General features: G+C 30.9%; 1 protein-coding gene across 1 annotated transcript; it reads left to right on the top strand.

The window, feature by feature from the left end:
• The first annotated feature begins 105 nt into the window (after positions 1–105).
• LOC143048346 (myophilin-like) lies at positions 106–21,147 on the top strand. The gene is made up of 4 exons (XM_076221990.1): positions 106–261; positions 10,767–10,921; positions 11,606–11,840; positions 13,690–21,147. The coding sequence occupies exons 1-4, from the start codon at positions 208–210 to the stop codon at positions 13,873–13,875; spliced, it is 630 nt and encodes a 209-aa protein (XP_076078105.1). The 5' UTR covers positions 106–207; the 3' UTR covers positions 13,876–21,147.
• Positions 21,148–22,918: the final 1,771 nt, after the last annotated feature.

Genomic DNA, 22,918 nt, shown 5'->3' on the forward strand with positions numbered 1-22,918 from the left:
ATGATATAAGCCCTTGTCTGCTCTCATTACATTTTAAAATCACATACATTTTTTTTTATTAATACCGACTGAGATCGGGACGCGTACACATATTTGTTATGAAATTTAAGCGTCCACATGACATAAAATCACTGTCACCTAAGAGCATTTTCCCACGTTTTTGAACGAAAGAGTTTACTTCTGCTGTCACAGTAACTTTTTTAAAACATGGCAACTTATCGAGCAGCAAAGTCAGGATTGGCTAGAGAATCTCAAGAAAAGGTATGAAAAAATTCACCATTACGTACAAATATATAGATGACAGTGTCTACTAAGCTTAGAAGTTAGATTTTCAAAACCCTTTTCAGGACAGAAGGGCCCTTTACTGCTCTAGGCTCTTTTAGGGTGCCACAGACACTTATCTTAGAATTGTTTTCCCTTCATACCTTAATGTAACAAATCCACCTGTAACTATTTACAAGGACGTATAACTAACATCTAATATACGTTCTTGCTATTTACAATAATATGTATTTACAAATTAAAACTATATATCCTACCGTAGTCTAAAATCGTTCATCTTGTCAGTTCGTTAGGTATTTGTGTTTGAACTTAACACACGGGGAAACTCCGCATTGACGTCACTACGCTACTTCCGGCGTAGAAAAACAATGTAGAATACGTTTTTTTCTGCACTTTTGAATAAAAAAACATTTCTGAAGGTAAGTTTTCATTGTTGTTCTCAATTATTGCTAAAAAATGCCAAATTTCTAATGCCCGTTTCAATCCCGACTTCCGAATGTCTAAAAACATTCTAGAACTTCACAAAATCCCACTTCCGGCCTCCATTGCTTTGTGTACATTCCATTCAGCGTCATCAATCTTGTGGCAGGCAATACAGGTCAAGCAAATCGTATTTTTAGGAATTTTAAAATGACATGCTCCTTACGTCTTTCGCGATTTTCCCGCGAAAAAAGCCCAACCAAAATGAAAGGAAAACTAATTGAAAAACGATGCCCATGCCATAATTTTGAACAGGAATATAGAGTAGGTTAATGAAAATAATTTACATTTATTTTTCATAGAATTTTCTTTTTATTCATTATAAAAAGATCGATATTCTGACCATCATGACTGTAGATAAATATTCATACAGAATTCCATTGATGTCAAAAGGGATGGCAAAAAAAGAGTTTTCCTGTTGAATAAAACCCAAAATTATTGCAAACTATTTTGAAGCAATATCCCACAAAGAAATAACGTAATTGCCGTACACTGGAAAATCCCCTAATTGACAGTAGAACAATTTGATTGGGTAGAACGAATTAACATCACGTGATTTTGACGCCATTGAAATTTAAATGTAAACAAACAAGGTCAGAAGGTTCAGTATGGGACAGCATCGTACATTTAGTTACTGACAAATAATTATGAGTTACCAAGCTTGACAATGCATAGTAATAAAAAATGAAAGCTAAGTGTACAGAAAAAATAAGAAAAAAATAGCCTTAGGATAACGACTTATCATTACACCTGGATACATCTGGGATCTATATGGAGTTCTAGATTTCATTTGATTTAGAGATGTGATTCCAAGTGGAATCCAACTGTGCAATAGGCTGTGCTCAGTGTTATCAGGTTATGAGCAGCTGATGAGACATTCGAAATCAAAACTACACAAGTACATGTATATTGGTCACTATCAAAAATTGGTTTACCGATTTATACGTTTTTCAACTACACTCTTGTTGACTGACACACCCAGTCTTGCTTCTAGAGTTGCAATTTACTTTCATGTTGTTACCACTTCCATTTCCAAAATGGGTCTGAATCCCTCTGGTTTATGAATGGAAATACTACTACAGCTTTTAGTCGAAAGAACTTTTAACACCAAAGTAGCCATTATACTCTTTCAATCAGATAATCCTCATATCTGCTCTTTAATATTGTTATTGCTTTTAAAGTTCCATAGAAATGATAGAAATTACTAATTGTTGTAATACCATGGATAAGCCATATATATATATACATGTAAGGCCTCTATTAGAAAATAAACATTTGGTATCTTGTAGTATATACTTGTATTCAATAACTATGGTAGGTAATCATGGACCACTTCTGTGTATGACATGGTTGATAGTTCCTGGGGTTTATGGAAGCTGAGCATCCATCCCCTAGACAAGTTGAAAACTTAAATGCTGTAATCTGAGTACAACTTTTTAAATCCATATCTGATTTAAAATTTAAAGTTTGATACTGGTCTAAAGAACTTATTCTTTTAAATGCTGTGGATGGATTGATTGAAGGCTTTATACTTCCCTTTAATATGATTATGTTTCTTAGAAAAGATATCAAGAAATATAAAACAAATAATTGCTGAAGTTGAAAAAAAATGTAATTTTAATATATATAATCAATTTCATCAATTTTAAGATAATTTTGGATTTACAAATATCTTCTTTTTGAGTTTTCTACACATTTAAAACTGATAAAAAACAGTCAGGTCATCCACTAAATGTCATCTCTGCTTCCTATTGTTATGTGCCATCCATTACTACTTCCAGTCTCATTAAAAGATAAACCTGTATCTTGATTTCTTAATTAGCTTCTCTCATGTTCTCACCCCACCTGTTAGTAGAAAGTTACAGTGAAGATGTCAGAGTGATATTTACAGATGTCTCAGAAAAGTTTAAAGAAAATCATGGCATGCTATTTACATGGTAAATTGTAAATGAAAGTCCATGCAAATTTGAACATAGAAATCACATCTGATAGATGTCTTTTATTTTGTTTTATTGTCTTGTGAGGTTGTTGTTCAACTCTCCTTATGATCATATTCAAAGCAGTATATCAAGTTGGAGGAAAACTATGCACAATTTTTTTAAAAGGGGGGCGGGTTCAACCTTTTGAACCCTCCCCCTGGATCTGCCACTGCACCTTATACAGTTAAGTTGCAGATTCAAAGGATAAAAGCTATGTTCAAAGCATCACATAATAACAGGTTTTACAAAAAAAAAAATTAATTATATAATTTTATGCATTTTAATATGGTTTAAAATTTGAAATTATTTAATTGGATAAAAGCACAATATTTATAATGCTTAATCCTAGAATACAACAATGATAATATCCTATTCTTGTGGTACATTTGTCATTGGTAGTTAGGCTTTTTCAATTCATTTTTATTGTTGCCAGTAATTACTCTTAAAGTCTGTTAAAGTCATTAAGATGTTATTGGTAAAGATGACCTTTCTCCCCTCATGAGAAAGTATGCTCAGTTTTCTCATTGATGTAAATTTGTTTCCTGCTACATTTTGTACTTGCTAATTTTATTTTAACATGCACATGTTTCCAAGTTAACTGATACTACTGTCAGCTGAATACACACTGAAACTGATATTGTGTAATTACAAGTTTTATCAAATACTACATTCCTCTGTTTATCAAGAATCTTGCAAATTTAATAGAAAGAAAACAATTTTATGGGGTTCAGTATGGGATATAAGTTTTAGAATTTAATTATTCAGAGAGTAAAGAAAATGTAATTTTTTGTTGCAGATTCAAAGGAAACACAACATGCTTATAGCATTGCATAATAAGATTTTTATTTGTTAATTTAAGTTTGAACTTTTGATCTTTTTTTGTATGCAATTGCAAACACCAATAAATATTTATATTTTGAACAATTTTAATTTGCTTGTTGCATTTTGTTAGGACATTATTTAGGTATAAAAGTTTGAGTTTACCTTTACTTACATGACTTACATGAAGTTCAAGTAAGAAGTTATGCAAGTTCAATAAAATAAAAATTCCTGGGCATGAAATTATCATTTCACTACTAGTGTAAATCTTTAGTTCAAAGTAATTTATTAAAGTGAAATTGGTATGTACTTGTGCTATAGGAACACCATATATAATTACTCCATTAATAAAGCAAGGACCTTCATCAACTGAATGAATGGTATTTTAATAATATACCTGTACCCGTTTTAACATATGTGAATTTACTCAATGAGACTTTGTTAAGTCTATAGTAGCACTTGTAGGCATCAGCTGGGAATTATATCATTATTTAATTAGGAAACACTCACAGTATTATGGGTAGTTCCTTGAACCAACAGATTATTAATGTGTTTAAAAACATATTGATGTCAAATGTATGTGAATTGAAATTTATCAAGGTTTCAGATTTGTTTCTAGTCTATTAGTAGTCTAACCCAAAAGAGTCTTTATTTATTTGTTAATATTTACACAGGCCCATTAGACTTACCATATACAAGATATACAGAGAAATATGAATGATCAGTAGAGGATCCATGTGAGGGGGATATGGGGACATATAGTTGCCCCCCCCCCCCCCCTTTAACCTTTTACCCCTGTCCTGATGCTGGTTGTATTAATTGAAAGATTCTGGGCATACATTGCTCAAAAAGACTTACCAAATCTATATATTTGCATATATTGATTAATCTCTTTAATTGTAAGTATGTTAATCTTTTTATCACTTTGTACTGTGTGAAAGGTTGCTCAATAATTTAATTATAAATATAGGTATGAGGTTTAACCAGGCCAAATATAATGCGTGAAATTAAAATCAGATAAATCGAAGAAATATTCAAAAAAATTCAAAAGATGATAACAAGTATTTGTAAATACAGGTTCATAGTAAACAGTTACATTCCCCAAACTAGAACTTTTTATGTAGCACCTTTTGTATGACTGTCATTTTGTGAGACCTTTTGTGGGATTAAAATATTTGAAGTGGATCAGCCATTGATAATGATACTTATCTTTTGACACAATCATAAATATCTATGTCAGACAGGATTTTTTAACTGGTATACTTGACCTGCTGTGACCTTTTTTAAAACCTTCAGATCTTTAGATATTCAGTGGGGAGCTTTTTAAATACACAAAGTTTAAGTAGTTTAATTCAGTTTTCAAATGAGCATTTTGAGTTATAAGAACTAGCGTCAAAGCTTTTTACATAACTTGATAAGAAGCTTCTAGATGTAGGTACATGTATGTATCAATGAGACAGCAAACAAACAACATAAGAAAACAAAATATACTTGGTTTATATGAAAAGATGTAAGTAACAAAAGGTTACTTTTAATCATGAGCAAAACTCATACCATATTGTCACAATAGAAGGCCTTGACATACCATATTGTCACAATAATAGGCCTTGCCATAACTCATACCATATTGTCACAATAATAGGCCTTGCCATAACTCATACCATATTGTCACAATAATAGGCGGGCCATAACTCATACCATATTGTCACAATAATAGGCCTTGCCATAACTCATACCATATTGTCACAATAATAGGCGGGCCATAACTCATACCATATTGTCACAATAATAGGCCTTGACATAACTCATACCATATTGTCACAATAATAGGCCTTGACATAACTCATACCATATTGTCACAATAATAGGCGGCCCATAACTCATACCATATTGTCACAATAATAGGCCTTGCCATAACTCATACCATATTGTCACAATAATAGGCCTTGCCATAACTCATACCATATTGTCACAATAATAGGCCTTGCCAAAACTCATACCATATTGTCACAATAATAAGCCTTGCCATAACTCATACCATATTGTCACAATAATAGGCCTTGACATAACTCATACCATATTGTCACAATAATAGGCCTTGCCATAACTCATACCATATTGTCACAATAATAGGCCTTGCCATAACTCATACCATATTGTCACAATAATAGGCCTTGACATAACTCATACCATATTGTCACAATAATAGGCCTTGACATAACTCATACCATATTGTCACAATAATAGGCGGGCCATAACTCATACCATATTGTCACAATAATAGGCCTTGCCATAACTCATACCATATTGTCACAATAATAGGCGGGCCATAACTCATACCATATTGTCACAATAATAGGCCTTGCCATAACTCATACCATATTGTCACAATAATAGGCCTTGCCATAACTCATACCATATTGTCACAATAATAGGCCTTGCCAAAACTCATACCATATTGTCACAATAATAGGCCTTGCCATAACTCATACCATATTGTCACAATAATAGGCCTTGCCAAAACTCATACCATATTGTCACAATAATAGGCCTTGACATAACTCATACCATATTGTCACAATAATAGGCCTTGACATAACTCATACCATATTGTCACAATAATAGGCGGCCCATAACTCATACCATATTGTCACAATAATAGGCCTTGACATAACTCATACCATATTGTCACAATAATAGGCCTTGTCAAAACTCATACCATATTGTCACAATAATAGGCCTTGTCAAAACTCATACCATATTGTCACAATAATAGGCCTTGCCATAACTCATACCATATTGTCACAATAATAGGCCTGGCCATAACTCATACCATATTGTCACAATAATAGGCCTTGACATAACAAAATGTGCAGGAAAGGACCATTTCATACCAGAAAACCAACAGCCTTATTTACATGATTTAAAACCAAATGAGAAACATATAAAACAAACATTAACCAGTGATGAACACTTACAACATGTATATGGTTTTTCCACTTCCTTGGATATTATTCCACTTAAGATTGTTTATATTTGAAATTTTGAAACATGAGACTTGCCAAACATTTCTTATGTTTAACCTTCAACTGTCAAGAGTGAAGATATAATGTTGTATTTCATAATATACAGTATTGTAAAGTGTTTAAGTTTGTTTGACGCCATCCGCTATAATTATCTTTTTATTTTTTTTGTGTGTGACTATTTTAAAATACATGTACCTACAATTTTAAAGGGAGATTACTCTTAAAAAACTTTATAGATCATTAAAAGGAATAACCCCCTCTCTTTTCAGTACACAAGCAGATATACATTGCATATATAGATTATGATTCCATGATCTGATCTGGTGTATTTTGCGTTTCCATAATTTGACTGTTGTTTGTACCTGATTGCTAAGAACTACAAAGTAGAAAGTCTGGTATAAAACCATCCTGATCGCAAAATCTTGGATTATAAACATGATAAATTATTTGTATTCAAAAACACACCTTCTGTGTATTGATGTAGTATTCTGCAACATGTTGTCTCACAGATAATACAACTAGATAAGTAATTTAACGCTTACTTTAAGTATCCATCTGTGTGTAAAATGCCTTATTCATCATTCATATGACCTTGACTATATGGTAAACAGTCTATTGTAAAATGTGTATCAAAGTGCTGGAAGTTCAGCAAATTCCAACAAGCTTTATCAATATTGTAGGAGGGGATTCTAGTCTCAGGTTCTTTTCCAGCGTGCACTATATTTAGTTTTGGGAAAGGAGGGGGATTGTTGTAAAGTTTTATTATTATTTTCTTTTTTTTTAGCAGAATAGCAAAATCTATTAGCTGAGGAAGGGATGTGTTTCAGTGAATATTCTGAAAATTATATATATATTTTTTTTTTACCAAAGACTAAAGGATTCGAGTTTTACTTAAACTACCCCTTGAATCTGAGAACAGTTACGGAAGCTCTTGAAAATTTACAAACAATGAATACATAGGTTTGTAAGAGGATAATTTCGAACATATCCTTTTAAATACGATTAAGTGATTTAAAATAAGTGTAAGTGAACCATTGAAAAGAATAAAGACCTAAACAAAATATTTACTTTGTCACAAGTAGTCAGTTAATTGTAATTTAATCTGTGGTTTTTAAAAAACAATTTACTTCTTCACCAGTCCTTAAGATATTGTTAATGTTTTGAGGTGTATTTAAATATTTTGTGGTATAAATGTGCAGAATGATAGAAATGTTTGTATTGATTAGATTTCATACTTCTCATATTTTATTACAACACACCACATTCTTAAAATATTTTGATATTGAAAGAGTCATTGATCTGTTACTTTTTAATGCAGTATTAGAAATGAGGTCCATGTGAAGAATTTTTGTATTGAATAGTAATATAAAGGCTAATAGGAAGATGGATGAAAAATCAACTGTTATGTAGTCAGGTGCCAAGCACATTAAAAATTGAGCCAAATGACCTTTTGTACTATTCATGTGTAGACGGCACAAATGTCCTCTCAGATGAGGTGTTTGCCCTTTTGTCATCTATGCCAAGACCTATTTATAATGTTACAGGTTCCCTCTATGCCCTGAGACCTGACAGTGAACTTTTTTCCTTATATTGGACACTAAACTATATTTTCCTTTTGAATGACACAGCATATTTGTTTTATTAATATATTTTGAGATTTTTTTCACAAGGAGTTTGTCACTCTGTGAACAAACAATAATTTTTATTTAATGTCAAACAGTTTATTTTTCTCAAATGTCCTCATAACTTTTACATTAAGTCGGTTGATTTAACTTAACATGGGCAAAAGTCAAGTTGCCAGACTAAGTAAATTAATTTTGGCATGAATGGGACTTTTGACACCCAAGTGAAATGTTAGTTTCCAAAATTTTATATTTTAAGTATAAGCAAGAGTGGAATATGTTTTAGATTAGTTTTGTTTTGTCTTTCATAGATATGTATTTGGTTTCATTTGAAAGTGAACACTATATTCTGTGTCTTTGAATGTCTGAAAATCTGGTATTATTATTTTCTGGTCCAGTTTTCTAATATATATATATATATATATAATATGACATATGTTGTATAAAGGTTTGTGATGTCATTCATTTGTTATTGCCATTCATATTAACTTCATCTTGATTAAATTCTTATGTTGATCTGGGATAAACATTTTATCAGATATATTATGTACAGCTTCAGAACTTACCGAAAATATTCATGACACATCAAAGATAAGCTATACACGTACAGTACATTCTATTTTTGGAATGCAATTACAGAATTTTAAGTGGTTTATTTGAAGGTGTATCTAAGTGAAGTTCCTTCTGTAGTGTATATATATATATATATATAGAAGTGTATAAAGGGCCTTCAAAATAATTTAAATACTTGAGCTTTGAAAGTTTGAAGATAAACTTTAGTTTTCAATTTTCAACTATGTTTTGCGATTTCAAAAAAGCCAGTGTATCCCAAACTCTGTCTGACTGACAAAATTTCATTAGTTCAGACAGAAATAGTTTAGGTTTTTGTGCTTTTTGTATCTTAATATCAAGAGTAAGAGCTAAACTAACTTGATTTTACATTTTCCAGCTACATTCATCTGTTAGATTAATACAAGACACACAAAAACAGACATTATTATGTAATTTAGCATCATCCAGGAAGACAGCTGTAAAACAGTTGTAACCTCATTCATCAAGTATTCTCATTACATTATATGCAAGTGGGTAATTAGAATATTCTCTTCCTGTTGATTTTTAGGCATGTTAGAGTTATGTCCCTTCCATTAATTAAATTTCAATAAAATTCATACATTTAACTTCAAGATGACTTTTTTATTGGCAATTGTATAGGTAAGTGATTTAAAACATAAATCTGAATACAGTCATAGGAAACAGTGTCCACTATTTATATGATAAATCTGAATACAGACATAGGAAACAGTGTCCACTATTTATATGATGAATCTGAATACAGACATAGGAAACAGTGTCCACTATTTATATGATAAATCTGAATACAGACATAGGAAACAGTGTCCATTATTTATATGATAAATCTGAATACAGACATAGGAAACAGTGTCCACTATTTATATGATAAATCTGAATACAGACATAGGAAACAGTGTCCATTACTTATATGATAAATCTGAATACAGACATAGGAAACAGTGTCCACTATTTATATGATAAATCTGAATACAGACATAGGAAACAGTGTCCACTATTTATATGATAAATCTGAATACAGACATAGGAAACAGTGTCCACTATTTATATGATAAATCTGAATACAGACATAGGAAACAGTGTCCACTATTTATATGATAAATCTGAATACAGACATAGGAAACAGTGTCCACTATTTATATGATAAATCTGAATACAGACATAGGAAACAGTGTCCACTATTTATATGATAAATCTGAATACAGACATAGGAAACAGTGTCCACTATTTATATGATAAATCTGAATACAGACATAGGAAACAGCAATCTAATAAAGAACCAATCTCTCATCGCTCCCGTTTTCTGATATGTCGCGTGGGAGATCTAACGAAACCCCCTTTGAGGTCACATCTGAGTGAACTAGAAGTTACAAATTTATAATGAAATGCAAATATGTTGACAACCTATTAATAAGCCAATCAAAAAAGTTTATGAATTATTTTGACTGATGATTTCGTCGTATATAAAATGAGTCACATCCCTTTACCTTACGATAAACTTTCAAGATTGTGGAAGACTCAATTTCATTGGTCAAAAAAGACACACCTACGAGGTCACTCACATGTGACCTCAAATTGGGGTTTCGTTAGATCTCCCACGCGACATATCAGAAAACGGGAGAGATGAGAGATCGGTTTTTAATTAGATTGAGGAAACAGTGTCCACTATTTATATGATAAATCTGAATACAAACATAGGAAACAGTGTCCATTATTTATATGATTTGGCCCCCAACTGTTTTCCTACCAAAGGTGAACTGTTTTTTCAGCTTCCTCCACAAATGACAAAATGACCACCTTAAAATAGCATTATAGTGCTGAAAGTGGCATTAAACATCATCCAATCCAACTATTTTGATTTTAGTGAAAGTAATGATTATTATGTTGAATTTTTTTTTTTTATCTCCATACCAAATTATACAGTGAAGTTTTACTAATGATATATACTGTTATTTTGTTCTCCTCAGATAAACAGATCTTTTGATATTGATGAGGCTAAAAAATGTTTGAAATGGATTTGTTCTACGTCAGGGGAGACAATTGAAATAAATGGAATTGAAGAAAGAGACAAGATGATGGCATTCTTCCATACTACACTTAAAGATGGAATGGTTTTATGCAGGTATAAATGTATTTGACAAGGATGACAGAAAAAGAAAAAAAAAACTTTTTAAAAATTTGGTGATTCTAATACCTGTACACTAATATACAGTTAAGTTTGAAATCATCAATTCAAGAGAACATTTTGGAATAAGACCTCTATAGATAATTCCTTATAGAATGCATCATGTTTATCAAGATATGAACATTAAAACAATTATTTCAACATATTCATTACTTTTCTATTATTGATTTCCAAGTTACAAGTACATGTATAAAAAAGAGGAAAGTCAACTTTCCTATATACTATGGATTTATTATTATTTGTTGGATACCATTTTCCTGGCTTTCGTGGGTACAGGCAAACCACAAAATTAAATGTACAATGAATAACAAATTTCCTATAGGCTTGTATGCAGACCGGCAAAACCATGAAATTAAATATCCATGAACATGCAAGTTTTCCTTAACCCACGAAAATTGGTACCCGCGAAAAAACGACTGTGCGAGGGCTGTATAAACACCACCATCATCAACCCACAAAAATAAATGAATCCACAGTACTCTAACCCAATGTAATGTATAAACTAGAAATATTCTTTTACAATAATCGGTATTGTAATAGACCTGAACAAATTTGTAATAAACTTATTTTGTATGATGGATTTATCATTAAGAAAACACATATTTGGTGTGACTATTACAGATTGATAGATGCTTTGTTGTTACCACAAGATAAAATAGACTTCAATGCGAAGAGTTTTCAGGAAACTAAACTGCCAGCATTTCAATCGGCCAGAGAAAGGGAGAGGATAGGAATCTTCCTGAACAAGGCCAAAGCTTATGGTGTGTCAGAAGCTAATATCTTCCAGACAGATAATTTGTATGAGAGGACTAACTTAGTACAAGTTTGTAATACAATCAGAGCATTAGGAATAGAGGTATGGACTGGTCTATTATATGAACATACCTCCAACACAAACATGATTACACACTAAAATCCCTTCTAATGTTACCAAAAACAGTAGTGTTATCAACAGTTAACTGGTTAACTGCCATAAGGACCAAATATGGAATACCTTATTATATGGCATGACATGAACTTCTTCATATTAAAACACTATAAAACACATTTGTACATTCATTACCCTTTTGTTCATTGTTGGATAAATTTGGTTAATTATATAGGGAATTACTGAAGCATGAGTGCAACCCCCCCCCCTTTTATTTTTGGACAGGGGTATCCATTTATAAGTTTTGAATGCTGTACCTCAGTTTAGTGATGGAATATATTTTCGTGCTCTGTTCATAGCATTGCTTAAAAGTTGATATTAGAGGAAGGTGTTATCTCTATATCAGTAAATTAGAACTGTGAGCTTCAATCAAAACTTTTGGTGTTAATGATTTTGGATCATGCATACTGTCAAAATTTGTTGTCATGTAGATTCCAGTGTTTTCTCATATGTTAATTAAGATAATCAATTAGATAGACAAGATAAAAAACAGTGTGCAGTAATTGATTATAAGATAATCTATACTGAAACAGGTGTCATTCAATCATCATAGAGACCACCACAGTCAATGATAATAGCTTTTATTTTCCTATCCAATTAAAACAGAGCTTTAGAAGACAACCAATCAACCAATGTTATTCATTGAATGAATGTTTATATTTCCCTGTATTTAAATTTGTTGATTCAAGGAATATGGATATAGTGTGGTAAGATAAATATTTTCAGAAACGGTAAGACACAAATTTTGCAAACTTGTTACAATGCTTCAATTTCTAGATTGACCCTTATTTACCTACCGGTATGCAGTTAAAAGTTCAATTCTGGGGATTCACAAAAAAATTAAAAATAATACCCTTTTTTGATAGACAACATTTTCTGATGTAAAGTATATTTGTAAAAAAAAAGTACTGAATATTGCAACTGAGTTTCTGTTAAAAATTCTCCCTATTAATTAAGTTATATTAGCACTGCTAGTTGCTGTCATACATTAATTCCAATCAAAACAATTATTTTGCTAACTGTAATCTGGTGTAAATATTGATAATGATGAAACAAATTATTTGTGCTGTATGTGTGATGTCTATACATAGCTAGTGGATGTATATTTAAATCTCTATTCATATAAAAGTCATTAACATTACAAACATTTCTTTTGGAATATTTATGCCCCCACTGTAACAGAGCAGGCATAAAGTTTTACCCTTATTCGTCTTTATGTACATACGTACGTCTTGTATGTCCAAATGTTGGTTTCCCATTACTTTAATTTGCCTTAACCAAATGTTATGAAACATATACACAATGTTTATTACCACATAATACAGATCAAGTATCAATTTAAAAACCATTCTAGAGTTATGCCTCTTTACAAATGGAAAAATGTTTCCGTTCTCTTAATATTATTTTGCCTTTATCAAACAGATCAAGTTTAACTTTTAATGATGTGACTTTTAACAGTTCTAGAGTTATGCCCCTTTCCAAATGGAAAAATTGCTGAATTTTCCATTCCTTTCTCTAGCTTTAGTTTGCCTCAACCAAAGTTTATGAAACTAATCACAAAGCTATATTTCACAAAACTCAGATCAATTACAAATTTGGGTAGTGTCACATTTATTGTTTTAGAGTCATGCCCCTTTATAACTTTATATGATATGTAAGCGGGGGCATCATCTGTGTCCTCCCCATTTATTTAATGTATGATTTCCTTTAAAGATAATAAAAGAATGATATGGTTAATAGTAAAAATACTTTTGATGTATATTTTTAATTGTTGCAGGCTCAGACTAAGCCAGGATATAGCGGTGAAATGATTTGGCCAAAGAAATCAGAGGAAAACAGACGTACATTTACTGAGGATCAGCTGAAAGCAGGCCAACAGATAATCAGCCTGCAGTATGGAACTAACAAAGGGGCAAGTCAGGCAGGCATGAACTTTGGTAAACAACGAAAGATTCTCGACTAAGGTCATTTTAAGGTTGAAAAAACATTTTACTAGTCAATCTAAATTGTGGAGGGCGATATTGAAGAATATTTCCTTGATGCTTATGTAAGATATTATTGTTGCAGTATACGAAAGCCGTATGATAAGAAATTATAAATTGAGAAGTTATTTACTGCTTTTAACGATTTCATTTCATATTACAGTTTTCATTAAGCTTTAATCATTAGAAATAGTCCCATAACATCCATAATATAGCTGTACCTATTTGAACCATAGATCTGCTTTAGGAAATATTCTAAAAATTTTGTTATTTGATTGATATTATTTTTGTACATGATATTACTAAGCTTTAGTTATACATCTGTGATAATATGAAGTGCTATGCAATTTTGTGCCAACATACAAATTTATTCTGTAGTAGTTTACCCTATTACAAACAATAAAATAGAAAGCAATAGACCACTTTCGAGTTCATCCGTCACCGGAAAAAAACGTGTCAGTTATGCGCGCCTTTATGACGTCATTTACCAGATAGAGGGGGTTGCCTGTATCCCTGCACTATTAACGTTCATCAAGCATCTTAGTGATCGTCTTTGTGCAGGATAAACTAGAAATAATGTTTGTTTTGTTAGTACTTAATTACAATTCCCTAATGACAGCAGTACTGATCGTTAATTATTAGAATTTAATTTGCCGAATAATTCAGGCAATAGGACGTTATAGTTTTCCCGGCCACTTGCAACATTGAAACGGAAGTGATGATGCACCTAAACGCACGAATGATGTTCACTAAAACCAGAGTTTTTGACGGAAATGCAGCGAACTCGAAAGTTGTCTATTTAACATATTTTTAAAAGAAAAGCAATTAACATTTGTTCTTTTCATGAAGATTTGAAAGACATATTATTTTCTTTTGTTTTTCTTTAAACACGGTTGTTTCATGTATAAGCCATTCACATTTATTCTATTTTATTTTACAATGTATAACAATATATATTTATACTCATTCATGAAATGATAATTGTTTTGTTCAAAGTCTCCACAATTAACACAAATCAAACATTGGAGATGTCAGTATTAATAAAAACATGTGTTGTTTGTTTATTATAGAGGAAATCCTTGTTGATGATATTTTATATTGTTAGGTTGTATTGTTTTTGTTGGCAATATTTGTTCTTGATATATTCCACGTGTTACTGGGACCATTGTAATAAGGAAAGACAACTCCTGTTTTATTTGTACTAATTAGATAATTGATAAAGACTTAATTCACTAATTCCAATGTTTATATATACTTGTATATGTAAGTGTTCAATGAAAAGTAATAATTTTATACCCAATCGATGATAATATGATGTTAAAAATGTTATTAAGTTCATTTTGTTAACATAACAAAAAACTCTAATTATTATGTTTAAACAAAGAATGGAATCTCTTTTGCTCTTTAATACATTTGTACTAAAAATATATATAGAATCTTGCAACTTTTCATAATGAATAAATACATTTTAAAAAGCATTTCTGTTAAAAACTTGACATGATTTCTAACAAAATTAAAACAATTATAACTGGTACTTTATCACTGATTAATAGCTATTTGTATCTTAATGTCATGATCCTTTCACAAAATGTTAGCACCCATATATTTCTGTTTGAAACATTTTAACCTTTGCCCACCATTTCTAATTAAACAATATTTTATATTATTGTAGTATTAAACCAATTTTTAAGACGTTTCAGCCATTGGCCTTCTTCAGTTTTTTTATTTCTCTTCACACCTACATGGCAGACATTTTTTCTTTTTCAATCATCTAAAAAATTGGTTTAATACTACAATAATGAAAAGTATGTCCCCTAATGGAATTTTTAAAACAAGAACATTTTTAAATGTTAACTCTAAAATTTATTTACAAAATATTGAGGGTTGTTTCCCTTATACCATTGTGATTGTTGAAGTAAAGGTTGTCCATAAATCAGAATTAAAAGCAGAATGCACAGGGTAATAAATGGTTGTTAAAGTTTGCAATGTACAGCTTTTATCAGAAGAAGAAAGTGTAAAGGATAGAAAAACAAATTAATCTCATATGTTAAGGAACTTTATACATAATATATATTTTGAAATTTTATTTAAACTGGTTGAAAACTGCTCAATGTTTTAAACTTTTTTGCAACTAAGGTCACAACTGAATTGTCAAATTTGTATTAAGTTTTGATTAGTTTGTAGTCAAAATATCAAAGAGTTATTTCCCCTACATCTATCTTAATACAATTTTTGATAAAATAGGGTTAAATTTTGCCCTGCTCAATTATTTTGATTAAAGATGTTCTAAACAAAACAAAGCTCATTGTTTGTTGAACAAAATATCTAAAATTTCCATTAAAATATGTAATAGTTATGAAAATATTAATCAATTTTTAATCATGTCTTTAAAAGAAAAGATCATTCTATTATAATATGTATTTTTGCCTGTCAATTTAGGAATTCAATTTTCAGATTTTTTGTTCCATAGTTATGGGACTTTGATCATTGAGAAATTATCTATTTATGTCTCAAGATACATTTAAGTTTGATTTGATGAATCTTCACAAAATGTTTACACTATGTTTCTATAAAGCAAAGCTTCCCATTAATTTGTTGATTTTAAGATATATCATACATGACTTATGGACCTAAATTTTTAATTTTGAATGACTTTGTTATATTGCAAAAAATAATGTAGGGATGTTGGTAACCAAGATTTAAAAAAAAAATATTGCATCTTGGGTTGCTCACAACAGCAATTCTGCAGTATAGAGCAAAGATAATTCTTCATTTCAGCAGATTCCTATAGCAGTAACAAGTCACTATTTGTTAAGTGGGTGAAATTCAATCTATTGACATTCAAAGTAAATATTGCACACAAGTGAATAAACCCAAGACTATAGAGTTGTAGAAATCTGTATTCCATACAGACTAAAGTGATCACTTCTCTTTTTTCAGTAGCATTTTAAGGGAAATTTTCTAAATAATAGAATGGGTTGATCTTAAGATTGACTGTTAAAGAACTGCTGGTTTTGTTTTTAGAAGTATTAAATCAAAATATAGTTAGTAGGTTGTAGTGGTGTATTAATGTATATATCTAGGTGCTAAACAGTATTATTACAATAGTGCATAATTCTTACGTTTTTAGTAGTTTTTAATTGTACATATTTTCAGTGTAATCTTGCCTTGTATATTGTAGCAGAGTTTAACTTGTCAGTTTAAACATTTTTAGGCATACGTACATACTAGATGAGCTAGATTTATTACTTAAGATAAAATTGGCTACCGCAGAAAGTTAAAATGTCACAAATTTCGAAACTTTATCTGTAAATTTTTAATTCTATTGTCTGAAATTAAAGTAGGCCTCTGTAACTGAGTTGTGTAAGTAGTTCATCTACATAAACACTGGCTACTGGTAGTCAACACATAAGTTTGGAGTTTTAAACGCATGTGGCAGATGCTATAAACTCTGATATTGAGAAGGATGTCATTTTTCTAGCGAAAGGCTGGTGGTTCTCTACAGGGACTATTTCTTTTGTTTATAAAAACTTACTGCCACAATATAGACAATAGCACTTAAAGTGGCATAAACACCAAAAATCAGTGAAATCAATCAAAGATTAAGATGAAATCCCTACTTCAACTTATAAAAACTTGCGACTGCAATTTAGACAAGAGTACTAGGTATTAAATACCAAAAATCACTTACTAGTATCAGTGAAATCACTAAAAGATCAAACTGAAATCTAGACAATGTCCAAGAGTAAACAAAAACAAATTGTCAACCTATTACAGAATAAACTAATTTTCTCGACCCCACAACCTTATCAAACTAGTTTGACCCCACCATATGTTTATGTGCCTGTCTCAAGGTTTTTCGTCAACAGATTTTGATCTCAAATATTTTTATCTATTGACAATTTGTAAATAGTGTGTCATATTTTTTTTCTCTTAGAATTTATTCTAATGTCCATACTGACATATTTAGAGCTAGAAATATATATACATGTATACAACTTCTTGTCTATTGTTGAACTTTTAAGGGTTACTTGATGTCTATTTTTGTTTATTTGTTGGGTTGCTCTATTTCAGCTCATACTTTCTTTTATCTACATTGATCACTTGATTTTTCTTAAAAAGAAAAACCTTGTTGATAACATCTTGGCTAGACTTGATAAATTGTTATATGAATCCTATTCACACAAAATTATAAATCTATTCTAAAAATTCTTGCGATAAAATATCTTGCGACAGGACAGATTATAAAATCAATGTATTTCCACATTTGTAAATAGTTGCTCTCTTACTTCATATGATTTAATCTATTATCATTCAATGTTATGATCTGTTGTATTTATACTGGGGGCTATTAAATCCTTGGCATGTGTGATGTTATTTTTTCATTATCCCTTCTTTCCATCAAAGTCTGGAAAACACTCCCTCCCAGGGTTGTAACAGCACCCGTAACAAAGCTGAACTAAATTCTAACAATATGGGGATGGGGAAGAGGTCTGTTCGCACACCAAAATCATGGCAAAATATTCAATTTGTTGATAGTGGCCATTATCTGGTAGTAGAATATATTGCTCTGTAGTAAACTTATAGCTAATCCTAAAATGAATTATTAGTTCCAAGACCAAATATGTGTTTCCAAATTGAAACCTTACAATAATGCCACCATTTTGAAGCAATATTGCCATGAACAATATCAGCGAATATTACAAAATAATTTTGGTTTTATTTATAATTTAACAGGGAATATAATGTTGTGTTAAATACATATTAATATGCAATATTACAGATTTGTAGTGATGTTTCTCAAAAAGAACAATGTATTTTTAGGTCAAAAGTGGGTCGCATTGGGGTCTAAGCCTGACGCAAGATAGTCGATATTTTTGTAAGCGTGACAAGTGAAAGTCAAATTATTGTGCCATGTTAATGGGAAATGAAGTCTAACAGGACAGGGGAAATTACAAAAAAATGAGAATTGCTAACTAAATAGTGTAAGCGGGATACAGGAATCTGACAAAACAGTTAAGCGGGATACAGGATCAGAACCCCCCAATGAGCCCCCCTCAAATGTGAAAAAGTCAATTGTTAATATAGAAACTATTTATTTATAGATACTCCCAATATAATATGTAAAATTCTTTAAGATTAGAGATCTTAACGAAATAACAAGGAAATGTTACTTATAAGTAGGAAGTAACACTTCACTTGATCTGTATGTATTTGTTATGATAATTTTAAAGGAAAGAAATGTGATTTAAAGATAAACAGTGGTTGTCAAACAATTTTTTTGTAATTTTGTTCAAAGTTTGTGACATGATGAAAATTGAAGATTATTTGAAATCTTTTTATCTTTTTAAAAGGTGAAAGCAAATATAAACGTGTTGTGTCAGGTAGGTAAATATAGTCAGAAAATTGTTTTACCTTAACTTATCTTCCCTATTTAAACTGAGATGACTTTATAATCTTTGTGATTCTCTTTATAATGTATAACTGGTGGTGATACAGTTAGATTTCAATATTTCAGTATGGTCATGCTACCCTTCTGTTTAATTATAGAAACATTAGAGTTCCAGTGTGCTTTAAACTTCATTAAATTTGTACAGTGCTTTCCCACAGGGTTGCTTGGGTCCTTTTCAATTTCGATGTTAGAGGTCAAGGGCAAAAACACAATGGTATATCAACAGGAAGGCACAATTGATCTTTATTCTTGCATCAAATTTAATGAAACTTTGAACCAAATTTCACCATGAGAAGGTTATAAACTGTTTCTTTCATCATGGTCCAAAGTGAAGGTTGTTTTGAGGTAAATATTGAAAGAAACTTGCACTATGAAGGTTGCAAACATTTTCTTTTTAACAAAATTTTAAATGATTACACATAAGTACAGGATGAACCCTATTAAAACTTAGGTCAAAGGTCAATGCTACTTTTCAATCCAGTCTTGACAAAACTTTGGTTCACCTATTCCTCTATTGTTCATCAACCCTAAACAATCCAAAACCTATAGTGAGGTAAACCAGATTAGGCTGCAGCTACCATAAATATCGAATTTTCTCTGTGAATATCTAGCAATCACTCTTTTTAATGCCTGTAAAATTGTATGGGCTTTGAAATATCTGTAACTTACTAAGTTGCATGATAAGAAATACTACAACCTCAAACAAAAAAATAAGTAAAATTGGATGGCTACCTAAAAGGTTCAACAATAGACAAGTGTCTGCTATATGTCAAGCTCTAAATCTTATATCTGTAAATCCTGTTCTTTAAGTTGAAGGAGTACTTCAATAATTGTACACCAGGTTATGGATATTATGTATATTGAACTCATGTATTTTAATATAAATCATCTGAAGGTCTGTCAGGAAATCAGATTAAAACAAAGAAGTACATGTAGTTTTCACTTAAAAATCTCACAAAATACTGAATTGTCTCTAACAACTTATTTATTGACATCTAAGGTCAAGCTAAGGTTACATCTTTTCAATAAAAGTGCTATAAACAATTGACTCAGATTATCACAATTTAATCTTTTTTATAGCTTTGAATTCATCTACAGTGACTTTTTGTAAGGAACTAGACTATTAATATTATATCACTTGTCAAGTTAACTGACAAGATTTAAACCTTAGAAAGCACTATGATGTAATACTATGTTAAAAATATTAGTCAGCTACAAAATATTTCTCTCCCAAAGTTCTAAAATTCTTTTCAACTTAGAAAGAAAAATCATTATACAATAACTTAAACAAACAGAATTTAGTGTTGTAATGTGCCATATATTGAAAGTTTTTCCTAAATGCCAAAACAAAATTGGTGCTTCATAGCTTATAATTAGTTTAAGCAAACATTGAATCACACAGGGTTAGATGCATGATGCAACCTAGACCAAAATCATGAGATCTTGAAAAATGAATTTTTCCAATGTATCAACAGTAGATGAGATAAATTTTTGCATTTTTTTCCTTCTATTGAGATTACTATTGTTAAATTAAATACATTTCTAATGCCAACTGATATTTTAGCTGAATATAATCATTGTTGCCCTCAAGTTGTGTAGTTGTGTTACCCAGCTGACTGCTGTATGCAGAATATTGACTGTTATAGTATTACTGAGAAATGACGATCTGTATTGATGACCATTAATTAATGTCCAAGTTTTTACACTGTTTTGAACTTTGTTAAATTTGTATATGTATCATGTAAATTTTATTTTTGAACAATGTATTAAACATATATTTTATTAAAGTCTTTTATATCTGTATCTGTGTCTTTTCTTGTATGTTTGTAAATGTTATGTTCAGGTTCAGGTCTCTAACTTGGAATCCAGTATTAGATATTGTTGATGGTGTGGTGTTCAATTTTATATCATGATTATTTGGTAGGTTGATTTTGAATCAATATTGACCCCATCCTTCTTCATGTTACATAAAATAAATTTGTCATGGTCCACAAATAGTTTGGAATAGTAGATTAATATTGTAATGCCCTGTGTAATGGCAAAATGGTGGATAAAACATTCTCTCTGACATCTTTTTTCAACTGACTGGAATACTTAAAAGATTTTTGACAGTTTTCTATGCATACACGTATTAAGTCCACATGAAAGTTTTTTTTTCTGAATATTCCTCACCCTAGCTTGTGAATGCCATTGTCCATTGATATGGTATTTTTGAATGTGAGAAAAGGCAAATCAAATCAATGAAACCGTTGTGAATGAGTGATGCATTAAACTAGGACTAGAAACCAGCAACAAAAACAGGCACTATACACCACGACAGAAAGTATTAACATGTGTTTTTGGAGAGCAAACATTCTGGAGTGCAACTATCATTCTATGCTAATTGTACTGGTCCTTCCTTATATACTCCAAAATCTGTATTTAAAAATCATTGGATTTTTTCATGTTTTATTTAGGGGACTGACATCAAAAGAATTAAGCCGAATCAGCTGCATGCTTCATTTTGCTCTGTAAGTGATCTATTGCTAGGTCAAAGTCGTGCCCGTATCCGGTCAACATTTCCTCTCAGTTTTCCAGTGGCAGTCCAAAGATTCATGCTCTCCATCCTGGTCACATGATACTTACTCCCTTTGCAGTACCTATAGTTTAGTCTGCTCTTATCTTAAATATGCAAGAAATGATTAACACTACCACAACTAATCATATCAATGTATTCAACCTTGAACTTTTATATTTTTCTTTTTGTCACATATTTAGCAAAATGTGTTTCAGCTCATGCAGTTTTAGTGTTTACACCAATACTTCGTTAAATGAAATTGAAAACCATGCATTATCGTTGAAAGATTCCCTCTGTAATTAATGAAAACTATCATTCTACATTGACGATAATATGTTTGTGTGCATTATATAAACCCATTCGCGCTAACATCCTCAAGGTGTATCGTACACGTATTGAATTTTAATTTAAAGTGCGACCGTGGCTTAATCGCAGGTTTTTTGGTTTCTTCCTCTCGCTTGAAGGACGCATTCCAATCATTAATACTATCATAATTATATGCGTTTATATGTAACAATGTAAATACCAAAAGGGCAAGTAACTTTACCTGTTACATGTAACAAAAGACGTTAATAGAAAAAAATACCCATTAATGTGATGTTATCATGCGAGCCTTTATTAGGCGTGTCATAATCAAATGAGAGGTGAATAAGACGAGTTGTTATAATTTGATCATAACAAAACGATATTGAAATATGTAACTAGACACTGTAATAAATACACACTATAGTATGGATTTATATATCCTTTATGATACTTTAACGTATATGTATATGCATACAAATCTACCGTAATCATACGTCAAGGATTACCGGAGGAAACTTGATTTATAACATGTCTACTAAAATCAATTGTGTTCATATGTTAAATGTTCCTGCAGCATTATCGATATGAATCATACATGTACATTACAATACAGGCTTTCAAAACCCAAAAACTATGGGGTTTGCATATGTTATCAATACAATTATTTAATAGGGTTGTGGGCCTTAATCCATTATACCTAGACAAATCC

Source organism: Mytilus galloprovincialis, chromosome 10, assembly GCF_965363235.1.
Source record: "Mytilus galloprovincialis chromosome 10, xbMytGall1.hap1.1, whole genome shotgun sequence".
NCBI classification, from domain to species: Eukaryota; Metazoa; Mollusca; class Bivalvia; order Mytilida; family Mytilidae; genus Mytilus; species Mytilus galloprovincialis.